Raw genomic sequence first — 23,401 nt, 5'->3', positions numbered from 1 at the left:
CCAATGGCTATATTGCAGCCCATACCGCAGCCCTTACAATTTACTCTTCCCTTCCTTCTTGGCAACTTTCACAAACGCCCGACCATTGCTCAACACAACTTTACCTTGTTGATTCACCACCACAAATCTCACCTCCTCAAAGCCATCCTTGGTCGAGGCACTACCCACCCGCCACACTTTGGTTTCAAGCCGATCCCCCGGGCGCACTGGCGCCGAAAACCGTGCCTGAAACTCGCGCAGGTTCTCGGGTTTACTGCCGCCCAGCTCCCGGAGGATGCCGTGCGCGGTGGCATTCCAGCTGAACAAGCCGTGGATGATGATGCCACCGAAACCCATCTTTTGCCCTGGCTCAGGGGTGGCGTGGAGGGGGTTATAATCACCATTTAAACTATCTAACTCAGCAAAACAATGCTTTGAAAGGATACAAAGGTTGACGTAGGTACTACTTACCGGTAGAGATGAGCCGTCTCCGGCCCGGTCTGAATGGTAAACGTCACATCTGGCGCACGGTCTTTGGGTGGAGGATAGGTCACCGCGCTGGGGCCTGATTCTGGGTCAGTATTTGAACATATCCCACTGTGTACGACGAGTTGATACCCTTCGGACCACCCCAATTGCCCTGTCCCACGTAGAACGAACTCCCGATAACCTTCGTGTAGACATCCCCCTTCTCATCGACAAGAGATTGCTCTATCTCGACGACCGACGCCTTTCCCTTATCGTACACGCCCAGGACACGACTACGGATCTGGAACTTCTTCCCGGCGCTACTCGTCGGGAGTGGCTTGTAGAAGGTGATCTTGCGTTCGCCGTCGACCACGCGTCGCGCGTCAAAGTTGGGAACACCTGGAATGGGATGTCGGCGCTGCGAGGCGTAGAAATCGACTACTTCTTGGGAGGCGCCTTTGAATGCTACTCAAAGTTAGCCATTGTTTTGGGGAGAGCAATAGGACGAAGGGTGGGAGAAGTACGTAGGACAGTAACGTAGGTAGGGAACACGGCAAAGTCGGGATGAAGCTCCTACGGTAATGGTCAGAGAATTGAATTGCCAAAGGTCAAAAGGTCCAGACTGCGGCGGTGGGTGAGGACATACGTAGAGGAAATGTAGTTCATCTGCGGCCGAACAGCCGATGCTGTTGGCGAAGAGCAGGACGTCCCGCTTGGTCCAGGACACATCCTGCGGGGGGTATTCGAATCCAACTCCGGGACCGGCCATATTTCAATATTAGAAATTCTATAATACAGATGATATCAGAGGAAGAGAGCTAAATTGTCTGGGAGAACATTGTAGGCGGAGGTGGTTGTTTGGATCAGTCCCGGCGATTCGCCGAGCCGAGGCTCAAGCCCCGGCCGATTGGGACCCCAGTACATTACATCGGTCTATGAGCATGCTAATGATATATGTTCAGCATCCACTCAGGGTATCTACTGCGACTGGCTCAATGGCCCCGTTCATCATGTCTTGTCATCGCACCAATGTCATGCAAGTTCATCAGTACCCGTGACTCCTGCCTCCCAGACCGGACAACATCAAAACGCCGCACAAGCGCCGAAGAACGATTAACACCTACAAGAGTCAGCACCGGACAACGAACAAGATAGATGTTTTGACTCACATCCTGTACTCGCTCTCGCCCTGCGCAAAGCGAGTCTGATCCGAGGTCTCAAAAACATAAGACAGCTTGATGTCTAGATCCCGCCGGTTCTTCGCATTGGGTTTGTTCTCAAGATAACCCTTGATAACTTCGCCCTCTTCAACGGTCAACACATCCCGGATGTAGAACACAGTCTGCTTCCAGTGCGTGTAGCGGGCGTGGGGGCCGGTTGAGAAGGAGATTGGCTTATGGCAGGCGTTAAACGAAATGTCGAACCACGCAATGATAGCGTGGATGAAATCGTTGCGCTTGCAAATCAATGAAAAAGGTTTTCGGAATGAGACGTCTGAAGATTTGACGGTGTAGAGGTCGAATGTCACGACAGGGCAGGGATCGGTGACCACAGCCTTGAGTTCGACAGTATCCACCAGCGGTTCCGACAAGGCAATTTCCTTCATCGGACTGTAGTCGAACCCATACACGTTGTCCCAAACTATCTCGATTAGCTGAATACATCGGATAATGAGGCGCTCACCACTTACAGCCTATTTTCTCATCCTTGTACTCGCCGTCTTCAATGCCGGCAAGGTACAGGGTGGCCTGGTCCGGGAAAATCTTACCGCCTGGAGCCAGGTAGTGATCCCGCGCGTACAGGACGGTATCCAACATGCTCTCGTAGAGCAAAAAGTAACCCATCCATTCGGAGACAATAATGTCCACCTTGGGGTACGGGAGAGTTACCTCCTCCATCTTCCCTTGTAGGAGCGTGATCTTGTCCGACATGCCGTTCACCTCGACGATCTCTCGCGCCTTTTCAATAATAGACGACATATCCACGCCGATGACATGCTTAGCGCCAGCTCGCACGGCGAACCTGTTAAGTCCATCAGCTACGACCCTCCATGTGTCCAGACACTTGCTCACATGCTAAGAATGCCCGTGCCACAGCCCACATCTAGCACAATTTTGCCCCTAAACAGGTGCTTGTTTTGGTAGATTGCATCGCGGTACGATCTCGTCCGGACGTCATCTTTCTGACAAGTTTTTAGCTGTTGGTTTCATAAACGCCTGCTGCCCAACCCTACTTACAAGCATCTCCTCGTGAATGCCTGCGCAACGGCTGCGAGTTAGTAACAATATCGCCTTCTGCGGCCCGGTAGACATTACCATGATGATCGTAACTAGCAATTCAAGTAAGCCTCACAAGACCGTATCATAGAATCCATTCAAACCAAGTGCAGTACCTTGTAAAGTAGCGGACTTCGGCGTGATCAGCGCCGGCCATTCGATCAGCGCTACTGCTGATTTCGACGACCATGACGGCTGGCGTTGACAGACAAGAAACACAGACTGGAAAGTTGGGAAAAAATAGGCGTCCCCGAAATAAAAGCCAGCCGAAACACAGTAAGAACAAAGCTGCAAGATGACTCTTGATCTTCTTTGCTGCACGCTGGGAAATTCTGTCCACGCCCCACTTTGGGTTCATGAATTGATAAGGCGCTAGTCCTTATCCGGTTACAGATCATGTGACTTTATACTGTCAGATCTTATCAGTCGCTTATCAGCAATCATTCCTAATAAGAACAAGCGCCTATTCCAAGGTCTGGGTTAAGGTTGTTTACTGCCGCCGTCCGCCGCCTTAGTCGTCCCTGTCTCTCGCAAGGGGATCTTCTGCAGGCATATTGGGGTCTCTGTTTGACTCAGATGCGTTTATTCAAGGCCGCTGGGAGACCCGCGGGTCTTATTGCTGTCCTGCTATGGCTCGCCCTGGCTTGGACAGCGTCTGCCTCCCTCGGGGACAGGCTTCCTGACTTCAAAGAATGCGTGCAGGTACAGTATAGTGCAGTTCTATTAATAACTATTAATGAATCATGGATCTGACATTGCTGCTAGATCTGTAAAACCGAAAACTGCCAGCGGGGGAACTCTGGCCTCCGTAAGTATAGAGAGATCTGTCACGTGCAACCGAGCTAATGGCGAGCTGTAGCCCTCTATCTGCGACTGATGTTGTGGACATGCGACTCCGAATGCGATTACACCTGCCAGCATGTAATCACGGATCGCCGGGTCAACCGTGACCCGCCAATGCTGCACCCTGTGGTCCAATTCCACGGGAAGTGGCCTTTCTACCGTGTTTTGGGCATCCAGGAGGTCTTCTCTGTCTTCTTCTCCTTCCTCAACTTCATGGCCCATCGCCGGGGCATGGCGAGCCTCGATCGAGCGATTCCGGCGTCGTATCCTCTCCGGAAGTACTATAAAGGATTTGGATATTGCGGTCTAGCCGCGTGGACCTTTAGCATGCTGTTCCATACGCGGGACTTTCCATTGACGGAGAAATTGGACTACTTCGCTGCCGGCGCCAACGTACTCTACGGCCTCTTTTTGGCCGTGATTCGCATCTTCCGTCTTGATAAGAATAGCCCGCGGCAAAAGGGCACATTCCGACGCTACTGGACGATGACCTGCATCTCGCTCTATCTGGCGCATGTCTGTTACCTGAGCTTCTGGCAATGGGACTATACCTACAACATGGTGGCCAATGTGATCGTGGGCCTGCTGCAGAATCTCCTCTGGGTAACGTTCAGCATTAGGCGGTACCGCAAGGGAGGCAAGCCCTGGACCATCTGGCCGGTCATGATCGTGATTTGGATCACGCTGGCTATGAGCCTCGAACTGTTCGATTTCCCACCATGGGGGCGACTGATCGATGCGCACAGTCTCTGGCACCTCGGAACGGTGGTGCCGACGGCATGGTGGTACGCGTAAGTAGTGCTCTTGGCTGATGGAACTGATTAACTGTGCCTAACTCATATCGCACGTCATAGATTCCTCATTCAGGACGCCCAGGATGATATGGTCTCGGAGCGGTTAAAGGCGTGATGCGATGACTTGAAGAAATCCTGTCTATGTACAACAGAGGTGATACTGTAGGATAATCAAATGCATCATCAGGAGATACCCTCTGTCTAATGCCCGTTCACCGGGAACCCACAAGCACTCGCCCCGCCGATGGATCGAAGAATCCCGAATCCCCAAGATTGCTCGTATTGACTCCTCTTACGGCAGGTCTCTAGCTTCGTAGATTGTAGAGTAGCATTTTTTAGGCTGGAAGCGTTGCGCCTTCACATTCATCAGATCCACCGCCTAAACACCTTCAATCAAACGCACGCCCCGCCTGAACGCCCGTCTGCCCTCGGTCCGCGCCTCGTGGATCTGCTTCGGTCGTTTTTGTTTTCTCGTCCTCCGTTCATTTTTCCATCCTTCTTTATTCATAGAACTTGCCTTGTTTTCTTTCGCCCACTGTCCAAGCTCATCTACGTGACACCGCCGCAATGGCGTCCGAAAAGGTCAAAGCCGCCATCTCGGAGGCCGCTCTGAAATACACAAAGCCGGAGGGCCGAGTCTTCGAGTATGGCACTGCAGGGGTAAGTCAAGCAGCATTTTGTGCTGGAGTGTCGAAACCAGCGTCCTGACTTTTGGGTTTAAACAGTTCCGTATGAAAGCGTGAGCCATCCCACATCTTCCTTCCCCGCACAAAGCAGCGGTTGACAAAGTCAATCAACAAACAGTGATCTCCTGAATACGGTGGTCTTTGCCGTTGGTCTACTCGCTGGACTTCGCTCTCGAAAGCTCAATGGACAATGGATCGGTGTTATGGTGACCGCGAGCCACAACCCCGCCGACGACAACGGCGTCAAGCTTGTGGACCCGATGGTAGGTTACCGCGCGAAGAGGCGTCCGTGGTTGAAGGGACCTAGCTGACGAGGCTTGCAGGGTGAGATGTTAGAGGTGCGGATGAGATATCTGGATTTGGAGTTCGAAGGGGTTACTGAACGCTATCTAGGCTGAGTGGGAAGCGTACGCAACCCGGCTGGCAAATGCGCCGCAAGAGTCTGTCGCCCAAGTCTATGAGGAGTTGATCAAGGAGATCGACATCAACATGGAGAATCCCGCGCGCGTCGTCTTTGCACGGGATACACGAGCCTCTGGAGCGCGCCTGGTGGGAATCCTCAATTCCGCGCTCACGGCATCCGAAGTGGAGTTCCAGGACTTCAAGTACTTGACGACACCCCAGCTGCACTACATTGTGCGCGCCTTGAACACGCTGGGGACTCCGTACGAGTATGGCGAGCCTACAGAACAAGGATACTACGTCAAGCTTGCGGAGGCATTCAAGCGGGTGATGAAGAACGTCAAGGTCCAGGGATCTCTTACTGTCGACTGTGCCAACGGCGTTGGCGGACCTAAGCTCCGGGAGCTGATCAAGTACCTGCCGTCGCCCGAGGAGGGTGGTGTTGAAATCAAGGTTGTCAACGACGATGTCATCAACCCTGATCGGCTGAACTTTGAGGTACGTCTTGGATCGAAGGCGAAAATGGTGAAGATCCACGCTGACTGCTCCAGTGCGGTGCCGACTTCGTCAAGACAAAGCAGCGCGCGCCACCGTCGTCCAAGGCCGCGCCGCTCGATCGCTGTGCTTCGCTGGACGGCGATGCGGACCGCCTGGTGTACTATTTCTTGGACGAAAACGGTGTGTTCCGGCTACTGGACGGTGACCGCATCGCGACACTGGCAGCGTCGTTCATCAGCGACCTTGCGCGACATGCAGGTATTGCGCAGAAGCTTAAGATTGGTGTGATCCAGACGGCGTACGCGAACGGGTCGAGCACCGACTACATCGAGAAGGTTCTGAAGGTGCCGTCGGTGTGCACCAAGACCGGTGTCAAGCACCTGCACCACGCGGCCATGCGATTCGATGTTGGCGTGTACTTCGAGGCCAACGGCCACGGCACAGTGACATTCTCGGAGAGCGCGCTCAAGACGATCCGTAGCGCGGAGCCGCAGTCGCCGGCGCAGCAGCAGGCGCTCGAGTCGCTCATCGGCCTGACCGATCTGATCAATCAGGCTGTCGGCGACGCCATCTCGGACATGCTGCTCGTCGAGGCCATCCTGGCACACAAGGGATGGACGCTCAAGGAGTGGCTCGGCACGTACACGGACCTGCCGTCGCGGCTCGTCCGCGTCGAGGTCGCCGACCGCTCCATCTTCAAGACGTACGATGCTGAGCGTAAGCTCGAGTCCCCGCCGGGTTTGCAGGCGCAGATCGACGCCCTGCAGTCCCGCTACAACAAGGGTCGCAGCTTCGCTCGCGCCTCTGGCACCGAGGACGTCGTCCGTGTCTATGCGGAGGCTGCTAGCCGTGCTGAGGCGGATGACCTGGCTACCCGCGTCGCGAATGCTGTTAAGGAGGCGGGTTCGAGGTGACGTAGTTCCTCTACATATGTCTTGCATTGCTCGTTTGGGGTCATTACCAGTAGTAATGAATCAATCAAAAGTGTGTTTCTTGATTCCAAGGGTTGAACTTTAATGACTGGTAATAGAATTTGAATCATTGTCCTGCAATGTAGAACGATCATGAACATAACGATTACATGATGCCCTTGCTCCGGATGCACCAGCGTGACATTTATTTACAAGACAAAGTATGAAGTTAACCCTCCTCCTGATCCATCTCATCCCGACTCCGTTTGCCAACCTTCCGCTGCTTCTTCCCCTTCTTTCCACCCTTCTTCTCTTCCAGCTCTTTTAGCTCCGTGATCGCCTGCTGTTGGGCTTCATCGACGCGCTCCGCCAGTACCATGACCTCATCCTTGGAGAGTTCATACTCTTTGAGCTTCCTACCAAGGGCGGCCTCAATGCGCAGCCAGACCTCAACGTCGTACTGCGTGACAAAGCTGATCGCATGCCCGCTCTTGCCAGCACGCGCGGTACGGCCAACTCGGTGCACATACGTCTTGCTGTCCGGCGGCAGGTCGAAGTTGAGGACGACATCGACGGAGGGAATATCCAATCCGCGTGCGGCGACATCCGTTGCGACCAGGATGTTGCGGCTGCGCGAGCGAAACTTTGCGAGGGCGCCGAGACGCGCAGATTGTGACAGCTGGCCGTGCAAGGGGATGGCGCCGAAGCCGAGTGTGCGGAGGAGGATGGCAACGCGCTGCGTCTCGTGTACCGTGCGGGTGAACACGATGACGGATTGCCCTGCGAACTCGTTCATGAGGTAGGCGAGGTAGACGTCTTTGTGTTTGTGCGGGAAAAAGAGGTAAGATTGTAATAGGGTTGAAACCGTCTGATATTTGCTTGACGACACCGACACCCGCAACGGGTTGCTCAGCGACGCTCGCTGTAGTGATTCCACTTTAGATGTCATGGTCGCGGAGAACAGCATCGTCCGTCTCTCCCGTGGAAGCACCTTGAGAATCTTGTCCAGCAATGGTCCAAAGTCCATGTCAAGTAGTCGATCGGCCTCGTCCATGACCAGGTACTTGAGCGTCCGCAGCGAGAATCCCTTAGTGTTCTCCAAATGATCCAATAACCGTCCTGGTGTTGCAACGACGATATGCGGCTTCTTGCCCAAAGCAATCGCTTGCTGCACCATGTCCATGCCACCGACAATGACGGCACACCGGACCGATATCGTCGACCCCAGCGCTTCGAAGGCTTCTGAAATCTGATATGCTAATTCTCGAGTCGGTGCCAGAATGAGACCGAAGAACGCTTGTGGCTTGTCCATAAGGGCTGTATGAAGACGGACCCATTTGTCAGATAATTGCTACCAGCACCCGCAGAGTTTTGAGTTCAAGCTTACCCTGTAGAATGGGAAGCGCAAAGGCGGCCGTTTTCCCACTTCCAGTCTCCGCAAGCCCAATGACGTCTCGACCCTGCAGCGCAAGCGGAATCGCCTCCGCCTGGATTGGAGTCGGAGCCTTGTAACCTAATGCATCGCATGCCTCACATAATTGCTCGATGATGCCTAGGTCTCTGAACGTTTTCTTGGGAGCAGACTTGTCTTGCTGCTGAACCGGCTGCAGCGGTTCGGGGCTTGAAGATGAATTCGAGGAGACGTCGCTCGGGGCGGGGCTGGCATCTTTTGACGCCTCCCCGTGCGAAAGCTTTCTTCGCTTTGCCGAAGGCATTTTTGTAAACAATGAGCTCTGTTCAAGGTTCCTGCCGTTTGCCTTGTCGGCGATAGCAGAAATTATTTTTTGGTCGCATCATTGTTGTTCCGGGCTGCTTAGTCAGCATATCAAAGTTTATCGCAGCTTTATCAGATCAACATCGAAGCCATGATAGAGAAAAAAACTCCCAGGTTCAATTCTTCAATCGTGCAATTCCTGCCAGGTGCAGGTCGCTGTTCAAAATGGCGCGCAGACGGCACAAGAAGCGCACCCACGTCCCCGTGGACAAAAATAACAAAAACCCCAAGACGATGGTCATTCGGATCGGCGCTGGCGAGGTCGGTTCAAGTGTTAGCCAGCTAGCAAAGGATTTCCGATTGATGATGGAACCTGACACGGCCAGTCGTCTCAAGGTAGGTTAATTCGTTAATGCCAATCTCAAGTCTCGGCGCTGACAGTACTCTCGTGAATAGGAACGCCGAGCCAACAGACTTCGAGATTACACCACCATGGCTGGCCCATTGGGAGTCACCCATCTTATCCTCTTCTCGCGATCTCGTAACGGAAACACGAATCTACGGTTTGCAGTCACGCCCCGCGGTCCAACATTACATTTCCGCGTCGAGAACTATTCCCTCAACAAGGACGTGGAGAAGGCGCTGAAGCACCCTCGAGGTGGCGGTCAAGACCATCGGACGCCGCCATTGCTAGTAATGAATAATTTCTACGCACCGAATGCCACAGAGAAGACCCGGATTCCAAAACAGCTTGAGTCACTTGCGACCACTGTCTTTCAATCCCTTTTCCCGCCAATCTCGCCGCAAACCACACCTTTGAAGTCGATTCGCCGCGTCATGCTTTTGAACCGAGAGATGAAATCCCCGGAATCAGCTGCGGATAAAGAACCTTATATCCTCAACCTGCGACATTACGCCATCACGACAAGGAAGACGGGCATTCGGAAGCGGATCCGCCGCTTAGACCCCAAGGAGCAGCGGCACAAGGATAAGAAGCACGCTCTACCGAACCTCGGAAAGCTCGAGGACGTTGCCGACTATCTAGTAGGCCCATCTGCCGCGGAATACACGTCAGCCAGTGAGACGGAGCTTGATACGGACGCTGAAGTGGAGGTTGCAGAGAGTACAACACGAAAAGTCCTTAATCGGCGAGAGCTACAGCGTATGAAAGCGGCAGGCAAGGTCCCGAGCAAGCCGGAAACACCAAATGTGGAAAAGAGAGCTGTGAAGCTGGTCGAACTGGGTCCACGCTTGAAACTGCGGTTGATTAAGGTCGAGGAGGGCCTCTGCAGCGGCAGAATCATGTGGCATGATCACATCCACAAGTCGGAGAAAGAGGTCAAAGAACTGGACGAGACCTGGAATCGCCGGAGGAAAGAAAAGGAAGAGCGGAAAAGGCAGCAAAAGGAGAATATCGAGCGCAAAAAGAAAGAAAAGGAGCAGGCCAGAGCTAATGGGCAGGAGGTCAGCGAGACCGAAGATGAAGACGAGGAAATGGATGATGATGAATGGGACAGTGACGAACTTGACGAGGAGGCAGATGTCCAACACGATGACGAAGAGAGTGGGGAGAGCAGCGCCGAAGATAGCGATGTATCTATGGACGGGTAAACCGGTCATTCATCTCTTTGCATTTTGTATTGTATCTATAGACATGACATGAGACTACATGGGACTACGTCGTAGCTTTTTTAAGCTTCTCGTCCACGATGCGGCCCACGATCTTCTCGAGCACGGCGAAATCGCCGCCGGCGCCCTGCGAGAAGTAGCTCTGGACGCTCTTCTCAACGTACTTGCCGACGATATCAATCTCCACGTTAACCTCATCGCCGGGGTTCTTGGCCGCTGTGACGATCTTTTCCTGCGTGTACGCGATCAGCATCACCTCCCAATATCCGTATCCTTCCTCTCCCTGATCGACGACTTTGGTCACGGTCAAGCTCGCGCCGTCCAGCGTCACATAGCCCTTCTCCACGACATAGCGCAGAATACTCTGGTCGCGCGGCCGCAGACGAAGCGTCAACGCATTCCCGTCCGGCGTCTTCGACACAATAGTCGCGGTGGTGTCGACATGGCCCTGCACAAAATGACCGCCCATCCGCGTATTCGCCGCCACCGCCCGCTCGAGATTGACTCGATCATTTTGCTTCAGCGAGCCGAGGTTCGTGCGGCGCAGTGTCTCCGGCGCGATGCCGACCTTGAACCAGTCCTTGTCGAAGGCGGTGATGGTAAGGCAGGTTCCTGCAGGAATCCCGTCAATGCTATGTCCGCCTTGGGTTAGATAGATCTAAGTAAATAAAGTTCGTACCATTGACGCTGATGCTGTCCCCCAGATGAGCATCGGTGAGGATCTCAGCGCAGTCCTTGATCGTCAGCGAGGTCCCTCCGCCCCCGCTCGCGCTGGTATCGAGCGGCTCCAGGGCCGCGACCGCTGTCCGGCATTAGCTTTTGGAATGCTCCGTGCGACGAGATCGGCATCTCAACTTACTCCCAATGGCTTCGACAAGTCCAGTAAACATGGCGGGCCAGAAAATAAGAAAAGCTGGAGAATGCACAAGTGCAGGTCTCCGCGGAAGCCTCGGCCGATTTGTTTACCTATAAACGGCACTCAAATGACTCAACGTCCGGACAGTCCTCTCGTTTCTATGATTCATGAAGTTGTTTGAATTATTAATCATCAATTCATCGCTATTCCATTAGCCATGCTGGCCCTACGCCGGTTCGTTCGTATCGCTCAGATTGCGCCGCGGAGGTATTCCACGGCTGCAGATACGCTGCCGCTGGAAGGGATCCGCGTGCTGGACATGACCAGAGTCCTTGCAGGAGTAAGTAGATACCTGTCGAATGCAATTGAGCTTGTTAATAATTGCTCGAAAGCCGTACTGTACACAAATCCTTGGTGATTTGGGGTATTTTGCTAGTCGCCGCTGTCGAAGGAACGTGCCATCTCACTGATTCGTGCGTGCGTCCAGGGCAGACGTAATAAAGATTGAGCATCCCGTCCGCGGCGACGACACGAGAGCTTGGGGCCCGCCGTTTGCCAAATACCGAAGAGACCGCACAGACAAAGACGGACCAGGAGAGAGTGCGTATTATCTCGCGGTACGGAGCACGATCACAGTGGTAAATACATGAATTAGGGCTGATGTCATTGTCCAGGTCAATCGAAACAAGCGATCAGTCGGTCTATCGTTCCAGCATAAGGCAGGCGTCGAGATCCTGCACCGGCTAGCAAAAGAATGCGATGTTCTGGTTGAGAACTACCTCCCCGGAAGCCTCAAGAAGTATCGATTGGACTACGAGACACTGCGAGAAATCAACCCGCGACTTATCTATGCAAGCATCACTGGGTACGGTCAAACGGGTCCCTACCGGGACCGGGCGGGCTACGATGTCATGGTTGAGGCAGAGATGGGCTTGATGCACATCACGGGTACTCGTGACGGCCCGCCTGTCAAAGTAGGTGTTGCGGTGACCGATCTGACTACGGGTCTGTACACATCGAATGCTATCATGGCCGCGTTGATTGCCCGAGCACGCACCGGCCGCGGCCAGCACATCGACTCCGCGCTGAGTGACTGCCAGGTTGCGACGCTGGCAAACCTTGCTAGTTCGGCGCTGATCAGCGGCGAGAAGGACTCGGGACGTTGGGGGACTGCACATCGTAATGGCAATTCTTTCCGTTTGGGCTACGTGCAGCTAACATATCGGGATTAGCGTCTATCGTGCCCTACCGAAGTTATAGGACGCGCGACGGGGATATCCTCATCGGCGCGGGAAATGACAAGTTGTTTGGCACCCTCTGCGAGCGACTCGGACATCCAGAATGGAAGAGCGACTCGCGATTTTCGACTAACAGCGCTCGTGTGGCGCACCGGGACGAGATCGATAACTTGATTGAAAGCGAGACGCGGAAAAAGACGACTCAGGAGTGGCTGGAGATTTTTGAAGGCAGCGGGATGCCCTATGCTGCGATCAACGACATCCAGGGCACTCTGAATCACTCGCATGGTTTGTTCTCACTGTCTTGCAAACTGCTACGGAAGAAAGACTGATGATAGGTCCAGTTCAAGCGAGAAATATGGTGACCCAAGTTGACCACCCGGCTTGCGGCCCTATCAAGCTGGTCAACACACCGATCAAGTACTCAGATTCCTCGCCTGGTGTCCGTCGACCCCCGCCATTGCTCGGCCAGCATACGGACGAGATCCTGCGGGATCTGCTGCATTACACAGAGGACGAGATAACATCTTTGCGGAGAGATGGCGTTGTATCATGATTATGCCACTGTATCTTAACTATCGCCATAGATATATACACCTAATATACCCAATTTTGCATACTGGCCTTGCTACTGTCCAGCTGTTCCTCACTTCTAAGTCATGCTCTATAAATCACGTGACTTTCAGTATGTAGGAGAGGGAGGGTCCTTGATCAGAACTTGAACCGAAGATTGAAGAGCCCGCTATGAAAAGATCAAGTTCCGGTGATGCCGGTCGCAACAATCCATTAGTATCAAAAAGATGACTCAATCGGAGGAGCAGGCCGGCAGTCCAGCGGGCAAAACTGCGGAACGGGGCAGTGCATCATTGCAGGGAAACCTTGAGAACCACGATCTCGACGGATCTGTTTCAAACGCTCGGCCCAATATCAATATGCCGTCTGAGAACGCTCAAAACGGTCCCATTACCGGGTTCGTGGGCAATGGCCCCGAATCCGTAACCCAGATACTCTCGCGGGTGACCAGCATCAGTTCAACTGGGGATGACAAGAGCGAGCTCTTCTCCATCCCTGGGTCATCGGCAGAGATGTTCAGTCATTCCGACCAGCAGAGCACAATAGAGCGGGTAGTTGATGTTGTTTCTTCTTCGCAAATGGCGGCCAAGACGGAGGATGGCCAGGATGAGTTGGGCCAGGTTGCTCCTTGTTCTGGTGCCAAAGTTGGCTCACGCAAACCAGTCGTCCATCGCCGGAAGCGGCGCAGGAGGACAGATGACAGTGACGAAGAGATCAAAGCTGATGATGACTCCAGCTCCGACGTGGCGGAGGAAAGTAATGATGCGGACATGAATATGAACATGGATATAACCCCAATCCCCACGCAGACCAAGTCCGGACGAATGGTGACACGGCCGGTGCATTTTGTCCCCGACGCGGATCCTCCACGGCCGACGGGGCGGTCCAAGGCGTTTCCGTCTCATGCATCCAACGGGCAATCCGCAACCAAGAAGCGACATAAGAATGGCAAGGCGCCCAGCGTCGTCATGTGCACCCGCTGCCAGCGCGGCCATAGCCTGTCAATGAATATACTTCTGTCCTGCAGCGAGTGCAGTGATGCCTGGCATCAGTTTTGTCATGATCCCCCGGTTACGCGGTCGTTTGCGGACCGCAAACAGAGGTCGTGGTTCTGCAGTTCCTGCCGGCCAGCAGAAGATCTCGACCGGGGCCCCGTGAAGATCACACTCACTCACAAAGCCGCTCGGGGCACGAACAATCCGTCCGTATCCGCAGATCGTCGTGTTGGGGGAGAGAATTTCTCGGCTGCCGAGCGCCGCAGTTACCTCTCGACACTCTCCCATGCTGCTCTGGTCGATCTACTCATGGACCTATCCGACAGAAATCCTTCCCTACCCGTTTTCCCCGAGAACCTCCGGACCGTCATGCTGCGCAATGGATCAAAGGGCTCCACGTCCGGTGCCTCGCCGGCGCCAAAGAAACGTCGGTACAACAATGCCATGGACGACTCCGAGTACGGGTTGACTAACGAGCATCGTCTGTATCCACGGCCTGGATGCGGATTTCGCTTGCCGCCCGAGGTGGAGGAGGATCTGAGTATACTGCTAGAGGATCCGGGGTGTCCTACGTTTAGTTACAAATTTTACCGATATGCTGCAGGGGAAGAGTCGGGCGTGGCTGACGTCGGGGCTGCTGGGTGATGTACTTCTGAATCAAATGCATTGTGAAATGCACCGTTGCACGCCCGCAGATCCGAACTTGATGTTCGTCCATCCAGTCGAGCTTGTCCGCGCCTTGATGGCTTCCAGAATGAAGTCGAAGAGCTCATACAGAGTTGGCATCCGCGTGGATACGGAAGCTTATGCTCAACCACCGCGCCCCGAAGGAGCTGCGCTGGAGCTCCGAAATCGAATTGCTCTGCCGGCAGAATCATAGGTATTCTGGCCAGCATTATTCTCCGCATCGAGGACCATCACAGAATAGCATATCGACAGCTATAGGCAGTACGAATAGCGTAGAGCCAGACAAGAGCAAGCCTACAATCTGTGCTAGTCATGCAGCAGCAATTGCCTTATGATCATCTCTAAGACTTGAAGTTTCAAGTAGGCTAGACGTTCAGATCTCAGAATGAAGTCATTCGGCCATTAAGCCCGGCGCCAACCACCCCAAATCGCAGAGTCAGGAGCAGATCAGATCAAACAACAGGATTTCTTCACTGACCAGATAATAACTACTGAGGTACCTAGCATTGAATGAAATAGTGGGCCCATACCGGAGCTCCGGGATCTCCAATCCATCTAGCCTGTTTGGAGCTTCGGAATGTCTTCATACCTGTCACTCCCAGTGCTTCAGATTGGCCCCTAACATCACATTTCGAACTCTTTTTCAAGGTGATGGCCCTACTCAATTCCTCATAAATTCATACAACTGTTCCAACCCAATTCGAATGCTCACAACAACGTCCTGATTAAATCAACCACCATGGAGAAATCCACAGCTCCCACTCCAACACCTCCTCCGCCGCCAACGCCCAAGACGCGAAAATGGTACCACCTCCTCACTCTCGACCTCTTCCTACACACTCTCTCCCAAACCCTCTTTCATCCTTTCATCGCCTGGATCCTTGTCCTCTGTCTCCGCGCAGTCGCTACTCCAACACACCACCCATCCTTCGTCATTGCGACAAGTTGGGCGGCGTTCCTCACTGTCTTCACCGCATTACGATATCTGAATCATCGGCTTGCGGATGGGCCGCCGCGACGGTTACGGGATTTTGCGCATGCGGAGGAGGATGTTGCTGAGGCGCGATTTGGTCAGCAGCAGCAGCATGAGGGCCACGGAGAGGAGGAAGAGGAAGAAGAGGAGGAGGAAGTGATTGTGATTACGGGTGGTGCAAGTGGATTGGGGAGATCTATTGCGCATATCTACGGGATGCGTGGAGCGAGTGTGGCCGTGCTGGATGTGAGGGATCCGTTGGAGAGGCAGCAGTGGGAGCAGCTGTCAGGCGTGGAATATTATCAATGTGATATTGGTGATCGGAGGGCGGTGGAAGGTGTCGCAAAGAGGATTGAAGCTGATGTACGATTTCTACTAATTCTTGATAAAATGGATTTTTATTTTGCTGACCAAATACAGCTCGGAAAACCATCCGTCCTGATCAATTGTGCCGCAGCCCCTGTCCATGGTGTCCCCCTCGTCTCCCTCTCCGCCGACGCGTGGAGCCGTACCATGCGCACCAACCTGCTCGGTCCTTTCCATATGATCCGGGCCTTTTTGCCGCACATGCTACGCTCCTCCCGCGGCGGTGTCATCGTCAACGTCAGCTCCGTCCTCGCACATCTGACACCTGCTGGCCTATCCGACTACTCGGCAAGCAAGGCTGCGCTCAGCGCGCTGCACCGCTCGCTCGAGGCCGAGATCCGCGCCGCCGGCCAGGACCACAAGGTCAAGACCATACTCGTGGAACCGGGCCAATTGGCCACGCCACTATTTGACGGCATCGAGACTCCCAACCACTTCTTCGCCCCCGTCGTTGAGCCCATCCATGTCGCTAAGGAGATCGTTGCCGCGATTGATGCCGGAAAGGGTGGTGTCATTCGCCAGCCGACTTATGCCGCATGGGTCAACTGGTACGCAGTGCTGCCAGCTTCCATCCAGCGATTCGCCCGCTATCTCAGTGGTATCGACCGCGCCGTCGCAAACTCGGCGCTGAAGAAAACCATCGAGCCGCAGGCAGTGGACTCTAGCACGGCAGAAAGCGAGACCGATGATACCGACAAACATTGAGCCAGTAAAGTCAAGGTAATCTTGTTAGAATGGCCAACCGCTTGTCCATAACGATCTATTGCTCGATCGCAACAATCATCTTCTCGCGCTCGGACCGGTACGGCAGATCTTTTTTGCTGTGCTTTCGCACGTTTTCCTCTCTTCGCTTGATGGCCGCCAGCTCTTCCCGCTTGATCTCGGCCGCCTTCTTGATCGGCTTGGGCACGTGGCGGTGGCGCCGGATCCGTCGAATCTCCGGCATGTGCGAGTACCGCTTGATAAGCGCCTGATCGTACTCCAGCTTGGTCCGCTGACCTGCGGTCTTGATGCCGCTGCGTGTCGAGGCGTTGGTACGCCAGATGCGGATGTTGCCGTCGTCGGAGCCAGAAAGGACGTACTTGCTGTCGGGGGTGAACATGGCAGAAAAGACTCTGTAGATTATTAGCTAGATTCCTGGTGGAAAAAATGAAAAAGAATACTCACCTCTGCATACGCTTTGTATGGTAGATATCCCTCGAGTGTCCATGGGTGCGCGTCCACAACCGGACTGTCCGGTCGTATGATGCGGTCACCAACTCCTCGCCGGTCGGGCTGAACTCGATATCCATGACGGCCGCAACGTGGTCCTTGAGGACGTTGAGCGCGCGGTTCATCTTGCGCATGTCAAACATGTATGCGTTGTGATCCTCGTTGGCGACGGCAAACACAAACGCCTCCATCGGATTCCATGCGATGGCGTTCGACGCGAGATTTAGCACTGCCTTGGTCACGGGCGACGATGTACGCAAATCGTACAGGACGACCGACCGATCCAGAGCGGTCGAGCCCAGAATGGATGTCTCTGTTCGGTTGAATGCAACCGACGTGATGGTGTCAACACTGGTCGGCCAATGTAACGTTTGCGTCGGCGCAGATGACGGCCGCGACAAGTCGTACACGGAGATCACCGACGATGACGCCGCAAACGACGGCAGGTCCCGGTGGTGAGAAACGCTCGTGAATGGCGACTGACCAAGATACGTCGCCAGCGGTCGCGAGTCTGGCGCCTGATTGTACGGATCAAACAACTTAACTGTCTTGTCACTGGCGCACGACAGGATCTTGCGATCCAACGTCCAGCAGATGCCCTTCACAATGTTGTCATGGGCCGGCGTGTTCCAAACCTCCTGTCGAGTGGTCAGGTCCCAGACTTTGACCACGCCGTCGCCGCTGCCGCTCGCAAATCGTTCCAAAGCGCCGGGGTCCTTAGCCATGGAGTACACGCCGTCAATGTGGCCACTTCCGAGCTGGCCAATGAATGGCTTAGCAAACATGCGCTCCATCTTGGTGGCATTGAGGGCCCGTGTGTATTCTCGTGCTCGCTCGAATGGGTGCTGCGCTGGGTCGAGGTTTCGAGGTAACTTATATTCGGTCGACCCAGGCGCCTGCTGCGAGGCAGCGGAGCGCGAAAGGGCTTTGATTTTCTGTTGACAGTTAGTGAAGATAATTTTTTCATCATTGGTCATCGTAGACTCACCATTGTGCCCGAATGTGAAGATGAAATTGTTACTTTGATCAACTGGAAATTTCCCAGAGATCAAAAAGTCTGCGGGCGGTGAAATCATAGTGCGGTTTGCAAATCTGAGCTAGTATTCTTAATTTGAACTAAAATACGTCTTCTTCGTGGCAATTCTCAACTTTGCGTAATTTTGAAACCTACGTTTGAGTCTAGGCATTAGCTGTGACGCCAGCCTGGTCACCTAGCTGTCTGCTGTTGATTGTCGCGGCCTGCTTCTCAAATCGAAGTTCAGGAGACCTTACGATTCACGACATCATGGGCGCCACCGCCGCAGAACGCATCCAGGAGGCCAAGGCCGCCGCAAAGACGAATCCCGCACAGGCTGAAGCCATCTACAAGGAGATCATCTCGCAAGGCGTTGGCCCAACAGAGGCAGCTTCGAGAGACTATGAGTCCGCGTTGATCGCGCTGGGAGAGCTGTATCGGGATCAGAAGAGACCGCATGACCTGTCAGAGCTTATCAAGACGAGCCGGAGCAGCTTCTCGTCATTTGCAAAGGCAAAGTCGGCGAAGCTGGGTACGCAAATGCTTCCACCGAGGGGCCTGATGAGGCAATGCTAATGATGAACAGTCCGGCAATTGCTCGACCTGCTCGCGGAGATTCCAAACACAACAGAGATTCAAATTGCCGTGATCAAGTCCTGCATAGAATGGGCCGTGTCGGAACGCCGTTCGTTCCTTCGACAAAGCCTGGAGACCCGCCTCGTGATGATCTACATGGGCAAGCAGTCTTACTACGATGCGCTGACACTCATTAACTCGCTGCTGCGCGAGCTGAAGCGCTTAGATGACAAGGTCGTTCTAGTGGAGATCCAGCTGCTCGAGTCTCGCGTCTACCATGCTCTAGGAAATCAGGCCAAGGCCCGCGCGGCCCTTACGTCGGCCCGAACGTCCGCGTCTGCCGTCTACACGCCACCAAACCTTCAAGCTGGCCTGGACATGCAGAGCGGGATGCTTCATGCCGAGGACAAGGACTTTAACACCGCATACTCGTACTTCATCGAGGCGCTGGAGGGCTACTCCTCGCTGGATGACACTGAGCGCGCCACCGCCGCACTGCAGTACATGCTGCTGTGCAAGATCATGCTCAACCAGGGCGACGACGTGAGCAATTTGCTCAACTCGAAGCAGGCCCTCAAGTACGCCAGCCCGCGGCTAGAGGCCATGAAGGCCGTGGCGCGCGCCCACGCAAACCGGTCGCTCGAGGAGTACGAGAGGGCGCTGTCCGACTACCGATACGAGCTGGGGGGCGACGTCTTTATCCGGAATCACCTGCGCCGGCTGTACGATGCCATGCTGGAGCATAACTTGATCAAGGTCATCGAGCCATTCAGCCGCGTGGAGATTGACCACATTGCCAAACTGGTCGGGCTCGACACGCAGCAAGTGGAGCGCAAGCTGTCGCAGATGATCCTCGACAAGGTCATCACTGGAGTTCTTGACCAGGGCGAACGGTGTCTGATTATTTACGAGGAGACTGAGCGAGACAAGGCCTACGATGCGGCCATCCAGACGATCCAGAAGTTGGACAATGTGGTCGAGTTGCTGTACACTAATCAGGCGTCATTGCTGGAGTGATCTACGGAATTCCTATTATACGTCAATTCCAGATAGAAGTGAATGTTTATGGCCTCATCCTCATCTGCCATTATTCTAGTAAATATTGTTACCAAAAATGGACTAGCGTGATAACTCCGTCGCGTTGGTACTTCAAGCCTTGATTTTATGACCAGAGCTCCACGCTGTCGCTCGATCCTATTCAAGGAACCATCGCGGTTCTGTTCCAATCACCATGGCTATGAACGCCCCGATGCAGCCCAACTATCCGCGGGGCTATCCTCAGGCCGCGCCCCAGCGGTCGCCCGCCACGCCGCGTCGCGGTCCGGCTGGTCCAGCTGGTCCAGGTACGATCACCTTGAATCGCATTACGGCTTCAAAGCTAACCATGAGCTGTAGTTCCGCCGCAGATGATGCCGATGCACCATCCGCAACAGGGCATGCAGCAGGGCATGCCGAACCCGCAATACATGCCGGCCCCTGCCCCCGGCGCGCCGCCTCCGCAACAGCCGCGCCCCATGCCGCCTGTCAACGAAGCGATGCTACGTCGCAGCAGAAAGCCAACCGACAAGACGATCCCCGAGGGCGTGGAGGAGGTTGTGATTGGCGACGGCGTCGAGCAGTACAAGAACCTCCGGGAACTGGAGAAGCGGCTTGATGCCGCCATGGTGCGCAAGAGACTGGACATTCAGGACTCGATTAGCCGTACGGTTAAGCGGTATCGCACGCTTCGCATTTGGATCTCGAATACAGTGGAGGACCAGCCGTGGCAGAAGGCGCGCGAACAGAACGGGCATATGTCGATTCCTGGATCTGGTCGATACAAGGTGAAGATCGAGGGGCGGTTGTTGGATGATGATAGCGATCCGACGGTCGCGGATGAGGACAGCGAAGTGGAAGACGAGGAGGTGGAGGGTGAAAAGAAGGACGGCGACGATGGTCAGACGGAGGAGAAGAAGAAGTCCAAACCACGTCGCCCGCTGCCCAGATTCTCACACTTCTTCAAGTCTATCACGATTGATTTTGACAAGACGAACTCCGCCCGGCCGGAGGATCTGAATTCTATCACTTGGTCGAAGCCGCAATTGCCGCCAAATCAGAACACCCTTCCTCCCAACGCTGATTTCGACTCGCTGTCGTTCACGCGCGCCTCGCAGGAGAACCTGAACATCACAATCAGCCTTGTCCGGGATGAAACACCCGAACGATACAAGCTGAGCAAAGAGTTGGCGGACGTTCTGGACGTCACAGAGGACACGCGAAGCGGAGTGGTCATGGGGATCTGGGACTACATCCGGGCGATGGGTCTACAGGGGAACCAGGAGAAGCGAGAAGTGCGCTGTGACGAGAAGCTCAAAGCTGTACGTTACTTTCCTTTTATAATTTTGACTTATTACGCTAACAAGAGCAGATCTTCGGACGGGAACAAATGTTCTTCCCACAAATCCCTGAAGCGCTCAGCGCGCACATGTCACCTCTCGATCCAATCAAGCTTCCCTACACAATCCGCGTCGACCAAGACTTCCACAACAACCCGACACCCACAATCTATGACATCCGCGTCGCCTACGACGACCCGCTGCGGCAGAAAATGATTGCACTGACGTCGAACCCGCAGCACATCGCGGCGCTCCGTCAGATCTCCGTGCTCGATGACCAGCTGGCCCTGATCATCCAGGCCATCACCCACTCCAAGGCGCGCCACTCTTTCTTCACCGCCATGAGTAAGGACCCCGCCACGTTCATCCGTCGCTGGCTCAACTCCCAGCGTCGCGACCTCGAAACGATCCTCGGCGAGGCGACGCGCGGTGGTGGAGAGGATGGCAGCGGGCCGGAGTTCCGGCGCGGTGGGGACCGGAGTGTTTGGACGACGCCCGTGGCTCGCGAGGCGGTGCGGTATATGTTGGCGAAGCCGGAGGCTGCGGCGGCGGCGGCTGGCGTGACGCGGTGATCCTTCCTTCTTTTTTCCTTGTTTCTGGGCTCGGTTGGATTTGTAACGGTGTTAATGGGTATGGTATCCAGGACCGTTGATGGATGTACTATTATCATGGATTTCGCGAATGATACGAATTTAGAACCGTTGCATCGTCAATTACTATTTATCACATGCTCAAAGCTGGTCTTGTCCCGAAAACACCTCGCTAACCATAAAACGCTCATCAGAACAATGGAACTATCTTGACCCCATGATCATGATCATCATATAATCATGCCGCCCGCTTCTTCACTGTATTCTTACCATCCACCTGCACTCACGAACTAACACCCTCAGTCTCCGTCTCAGTCTTATGGTTCAACAACTCCGCGCCGTCACCCGCCTCGTAGTAACCCTGTTGCTTCTCCAACGTCTCCGCCGCATCCAGGACAACATCCGGCTCCAGCACCGCAGCGACCTTCTCCTCCGTCGTCTTCTTGGCAACCTCCGGCTTCTCAACGAAGCGCTTGCGGACGGCCTTAATCATCAGCCCGAACCAGTACACGTTGAGCGAGTTGAGGACCAAGTTCGACGCGACGTACGCTGCGGGTAGCCACAGCGGCAGGCGGCTCTCGTTGATCTGGTTGGCGAATTGGGCGACTTGGGCAGCAGAGAGGGAGATACTACCCTCCTTCTCATCGATGATGGTCGGGGAAAGGAGAATAGACTCCGATGAGAGGTTGTTTCGAACCGCCATCCACATGTCCCGGTAGACCACCACCGACTGCCACAGGCCCCAGACCAGGCGCGCGCCGAAGAACGCACCCAGCAGAAGCATGCCGTTGTACCACTGCAGCTTGCTGCCCGTCATATTGACCTTGTCGAGGAACCAGTGGATATTCAGAAACGGGGAGGAGAGTTCGTAGAGAATGAACGTGGGCGAGTAAAAGTTGAGGAAGGGTCTCTGTTTTCAACCATGAATTCGTGCGTTCCCCTCAACCATGACCTCCTTCTTTCCCCCCATCGGAGGAGAGAGGAAGAAAGGGAAAAGAAAAAAAAGGAATCACTTACGAATCCAAATCCATACACCGTCAAAGCACTAATCCCATGAAACACCATCCCAATGCCCGTGATCCGCACATACACCGTACTGACAATCAAATCGTAGACAAAATACCCGGTGGCCATGGCCTGGACCAGACCACACGCCCCCGTATATCCATACATACGACGCGAGTGGCCTTCCTCCCACCCATCTTTTATCATCGCCTTCCGCTCCTTATCCGCCGCCATCACCCATAGTGCAACCGACACGATGGCCGTGCTCTGGACGAACGAGACAACGTGCATGTCCCAGTTGATCTTCGTCCGCCGCGGTAGACGCGAGTAGTACTGCGGAAAGTACTTCCGCGATAAGTACGGCGACGCCCACGAGTGTATGAATTGGTAGAACAAGTAGAAGAACAGCACCTCGTGGATGTGATCCGGTAGGCTGTGCAGGTTAGCCCGTTCGGCCCAGGGCCGTACCCATTCCCGCAGCCATTGAGGTGGCGGAGGGATCGGATCTAGCATGGTGAAAAGGAGAGATCCGAAAGATAGGTAGATAGAGCTGGAGATTAGATATCGGATGCCCGTAGGTGATCTCTCAACTGTTCTAACAAGAGAATGCAGGGATGGATGGAATGAACAGAGTAAAAAATGGGGCGGCAACTCGTTATTATTTCAGCATATCGAGCTACCACGTCCAAAGACGTGGAATTAATAAGTGATAAATAATTTAGCTCTACGAGTCGGAAGAT

General features: G+C 54.3%; 14 protein-coding genes across 14 annotated transcripts; 8 read left to right on the top strand and 6 right to left on the bottom strand.

Annotated features, from left to right (window-relative positions):
- Positions 1–33: 33 nt before the first annotated feature.
- VTN49DRAFT_6747 (uncharacterized protein) lies at positions 34–1,216 on the bottom strand (the record flags this gene model as incomplete). The annotated part of the gene is made up of 5 exons (XM_069414939.1): positions 34–388; positions 451–544; positions 598–912; positions 972–1,020; positions 1,094–1,216. 5 exons carry the CDS (start codon positions 1,214–1,216, stop codon positions 34–36), a joined length of 936 nt encoding a protein of 311 aa, XP_069264787.1.
- A 344-nt stretch (positions 1,217–1,560) lies between these two features.
- Positions 1,561–2,913, bottom strand: VTN49DRAFT_6746 (uncharacterized protein; the record flags this gene model as incomplete). Its single annotated transcript, XM_069414938.1, has 7 exons — positions 1,561–1,567; positions 1,617–2,088; positions 2,138–2,469; positions 2,520–2,629; positions 2,685–2,704; positions 2,763–2,776; positions 2,840–2,913. 7 exons carry the CDS (start codon positions 2,911–2,913, stop codon positions 1,561–1,563), a joined length of 1,029 nt encoding a protein of 342 aa, XP_069264786.1.
- Positions 2,914–3,299: 386 nt separating this feature from the next.
- On the top strand, positions 3,300–4,475 carry VTN49DRAFT_6745 (uncharacterized protein; the record flags this gene model as incomplete). Its single annotated transcript, XM_069414937.1, has 4 exons — positions 3,300–3,425; positions 3,489–3,531; positions 3,583–4,357; positions 4,421–4,475. 4 exons carry the CDS (start codon positions 3,300–3,302, stop codon positions 4,473–4,475), a joined length of 999 nt encoding a protein of 332 aa, XP_069264785.1.
- A 452-nt stretch (positions 4,476–4,927) lies between these two features.
- Positions 4,928–6,860, top strand: VTN49DRAFT_6744 (uncharacterized protein; the record flags this gene model as incomplete). The annotated part of the gene is made up of 6 exons (XM_069414936.1): positions 4,928–5,020; positions 5,086–5,099; positions 5,165–5,309; positions 5,370–5,384; positions 5,440–5,946; positions 6,000–6,860. The coding sequence occupies 6 exons, from the start codon at positions 4,928–4,930 to the stop codon at positions 6,858–6,860; spliced, it is 1,635 nt and encodes a 544-aa protein (XP_069264784.1).
- A 226-nt stretch (positions 6,861–7,086) lies between these two features.
- On the bottom strand, positions 7,087–8,572 carry VTN49DRAFT_6743 (uncharacterized protein; the record flags this gene model as incomplete). Its single annotated transcript, XM_069414935.1, has 2 exons — positions 7,087–8,174; positions 8,245–8,572. The coding sequence occupies 2 exons, from the start codon at positions 8,570–8,572 to the stop codon at positions 7,087–7,089; spliced, it is 1,416 nt and encodes a 471-aa protein (XP_069264783.1).
- Positions 8,573–8,796: 224 nt separating this feature from the next.
- Positions 8,797–10,182, top strand: VTN49DRAFT_6742 (uncharacterized protein; the record flags this gene model as incomplete). Its single annotated transcript, XM_069414934.1, has 2 exons — positions 8,797–8,967; positions 9,028–10,182. 2 exons carry the CDS (start codon positions 8,797–8,799, stop codon positions 10,180–10,182), a joined length of 1,326 nt encoding a protein of 441 aa, XP_069264782.1.
- Positions 10,183–10,246: 64 nt separating this feature from the next.
- VTN49DRAFT_6741 (uncharacterized protein) lies at positions 10,247–11,090 on the bottom strand (the record flags this gene model as incomplete). Its single annotated transcript, XM_069414933.1, has 3 exons — positions 10,247–10,812; positions 10,880–11,002; positions 11,060–11,090. The coding sequence occupies 3 exons, from the start codon at positions 11,088–11,090 to the stop codon at positions 10,247–10,249; spliced, it is 720 nt and encodes a 239-aa protein (XP_069264781.1).
- A 183-nt stretch (positions 11,091–11,273) lies between these two features.
- VTN49DRAFT_6740 (uncharacterized protein) lies at positions 11,274–12,850 on the top strand (the record flags this gene model as incomplete). The annotated part of the gene is made up of 6 exons (XM_069414932.1): positions 11,274–11,396; positions 11,449–11,480; positions 11,544–11,673; positions 11,731–12,235; positions 12,289–12,582; positions 12,639–12,850. 6 exons carry the CDS (start codon positions 11,274–11,276, stop codon positions 12,848–12,850), a joined length of 1,296 nt encoding a protein of 431 aa, XP_069264780.1.
- A 244-nt stretch (positions 12,851–13,094) lies between these two features.
- Positions 13,095–14,507, top strand: VTN49DRAFT_6739 (uncharacterized protein; the record flags this gene model as incomplete). The annotated part of the gene is made up of 1 exon (XM_069414930.1): positions 13,095–14,507. The coding sequence occupies one exon, from the start codon at positions 13,095–13,097 to the stop codon at positions 14,505–14,507; it is 1,413 nt and encodes a 470-aa protein (XP_069264779.1).
- A 781-nt stretch (positions 14,508–15,288) lies between these two features.
- VTN49DRAFT_6738 (uncharacterized protein) lies at positions 15,289–16,593 on the top strand (the record flags this gene model as incomplete). The annotated part of the gene is made up of 2 exons (XM_069414929.1): positions 15,289–15,885; positions 15,943–16,593. 2 exons carry the CDS (start codon positions 15,289–15,291, stop codon positions 16,591–16,593), a joined length of 1,248 nt encoding a protein of 415 aa, XP_069264778.1.
- Positions 16,594–16,648: 55 nt separating this feature from the next.
- On the bottom strand, positions 16,649–18,091 carry VTN49DRAFT_6737 (uncharacterized protein; the record flags this gene model as incomplete). The annotated part of the gene is made up of 3 exons (XM_069414928.1): positions 16,649–17,003; positions 17,056–18,035; positions 18,089–18,091. 3 exons carry the CDS (start codon positions 18,089–18,091, stop codon positions 16,649–16,651), a joined length of 1,338 nt encoding a protein of 445 aa, XP_069264777.1.
- Positions 18,092–18,385: 294 nt separating this feature from the next.
- On the top strand, positions 18,386–19,708 carry VTN49DRAFT_6736 (uncharacterized protein; the record flags this gene model as incomplete). The annotated part of the gene is made up of 2 exons (XM_069414927.1): positions 18,386–18,647; positions 18,702–19,708. The coding sequence occupies 2 exons, from the start codon at positions 18,386–18,388 to the stop codon at positions 19,706–19,708; spliced, it is 1,269 nt and encodes a 422-aa protein (XP_069264776.1).
- Positions 19,709–19,922: 214 nt separating this feature from the next.
- On the top strand, positions 19,923–21,638 carry VTN49DRAFT_6735 (uncharacterized protein; the record flags this gene model as incomplete). The annotated part of the gene is made up of 3 exons (XM_069414926.1): positions 19,923–20,034; positions 20,087–21,048; positions 21,099–21,638. 3 exons carry the CDS (start codon positions 19,923–19,925, stop codon positions 21,636–21,638), a joined length of 1,614 nt encoding a protein of 537 aa, XP_069264775.1.
- A 301-nt stretch (positions 21,639–21,939) lies between these two features.
- Positions 21,940–23,174, bottom strand: VTN49DRAFT_6734 (uncharacterized protein; the record flags this gene model as incomplete). The annotated part of the gene is made up of 2 exons (XM_069414925.1): positions 21,940–22,566; positions 22,674–23,174. 2 exons carry the CDS (start codon positions 23,172–23,174, stop codon positions 21,940–21,942), a joined length of 1,128 nt encoding a protein of 375 aa, XP_069264774.1.
- Between the last annotated feature and the right edge of the window lie 227 nt (positions 23,175–23,401).

Source organism: Thermomyces lanuginosus, assembly GCF_041956635.1.
Source record: "Thermomyces lanuginosus strain ATCC 200065 unplaced genomic scaffold VTN49scaffold_42, whole genome shotgun sequence".
In the NCBI taxonomy this organism is placed as follows: Eukaryota; Fungi; Ascomycota; class Eurotiomycetes; order Eurotiales; family Trichocomaceae; genus Thermomyces; species Thermomyces lanuginosus.
The sequence above is the reverse complement of the archived record's forward strand: the minus strand, read 5'-3'. Positions and strand labels throughout refer to the sequence as shown.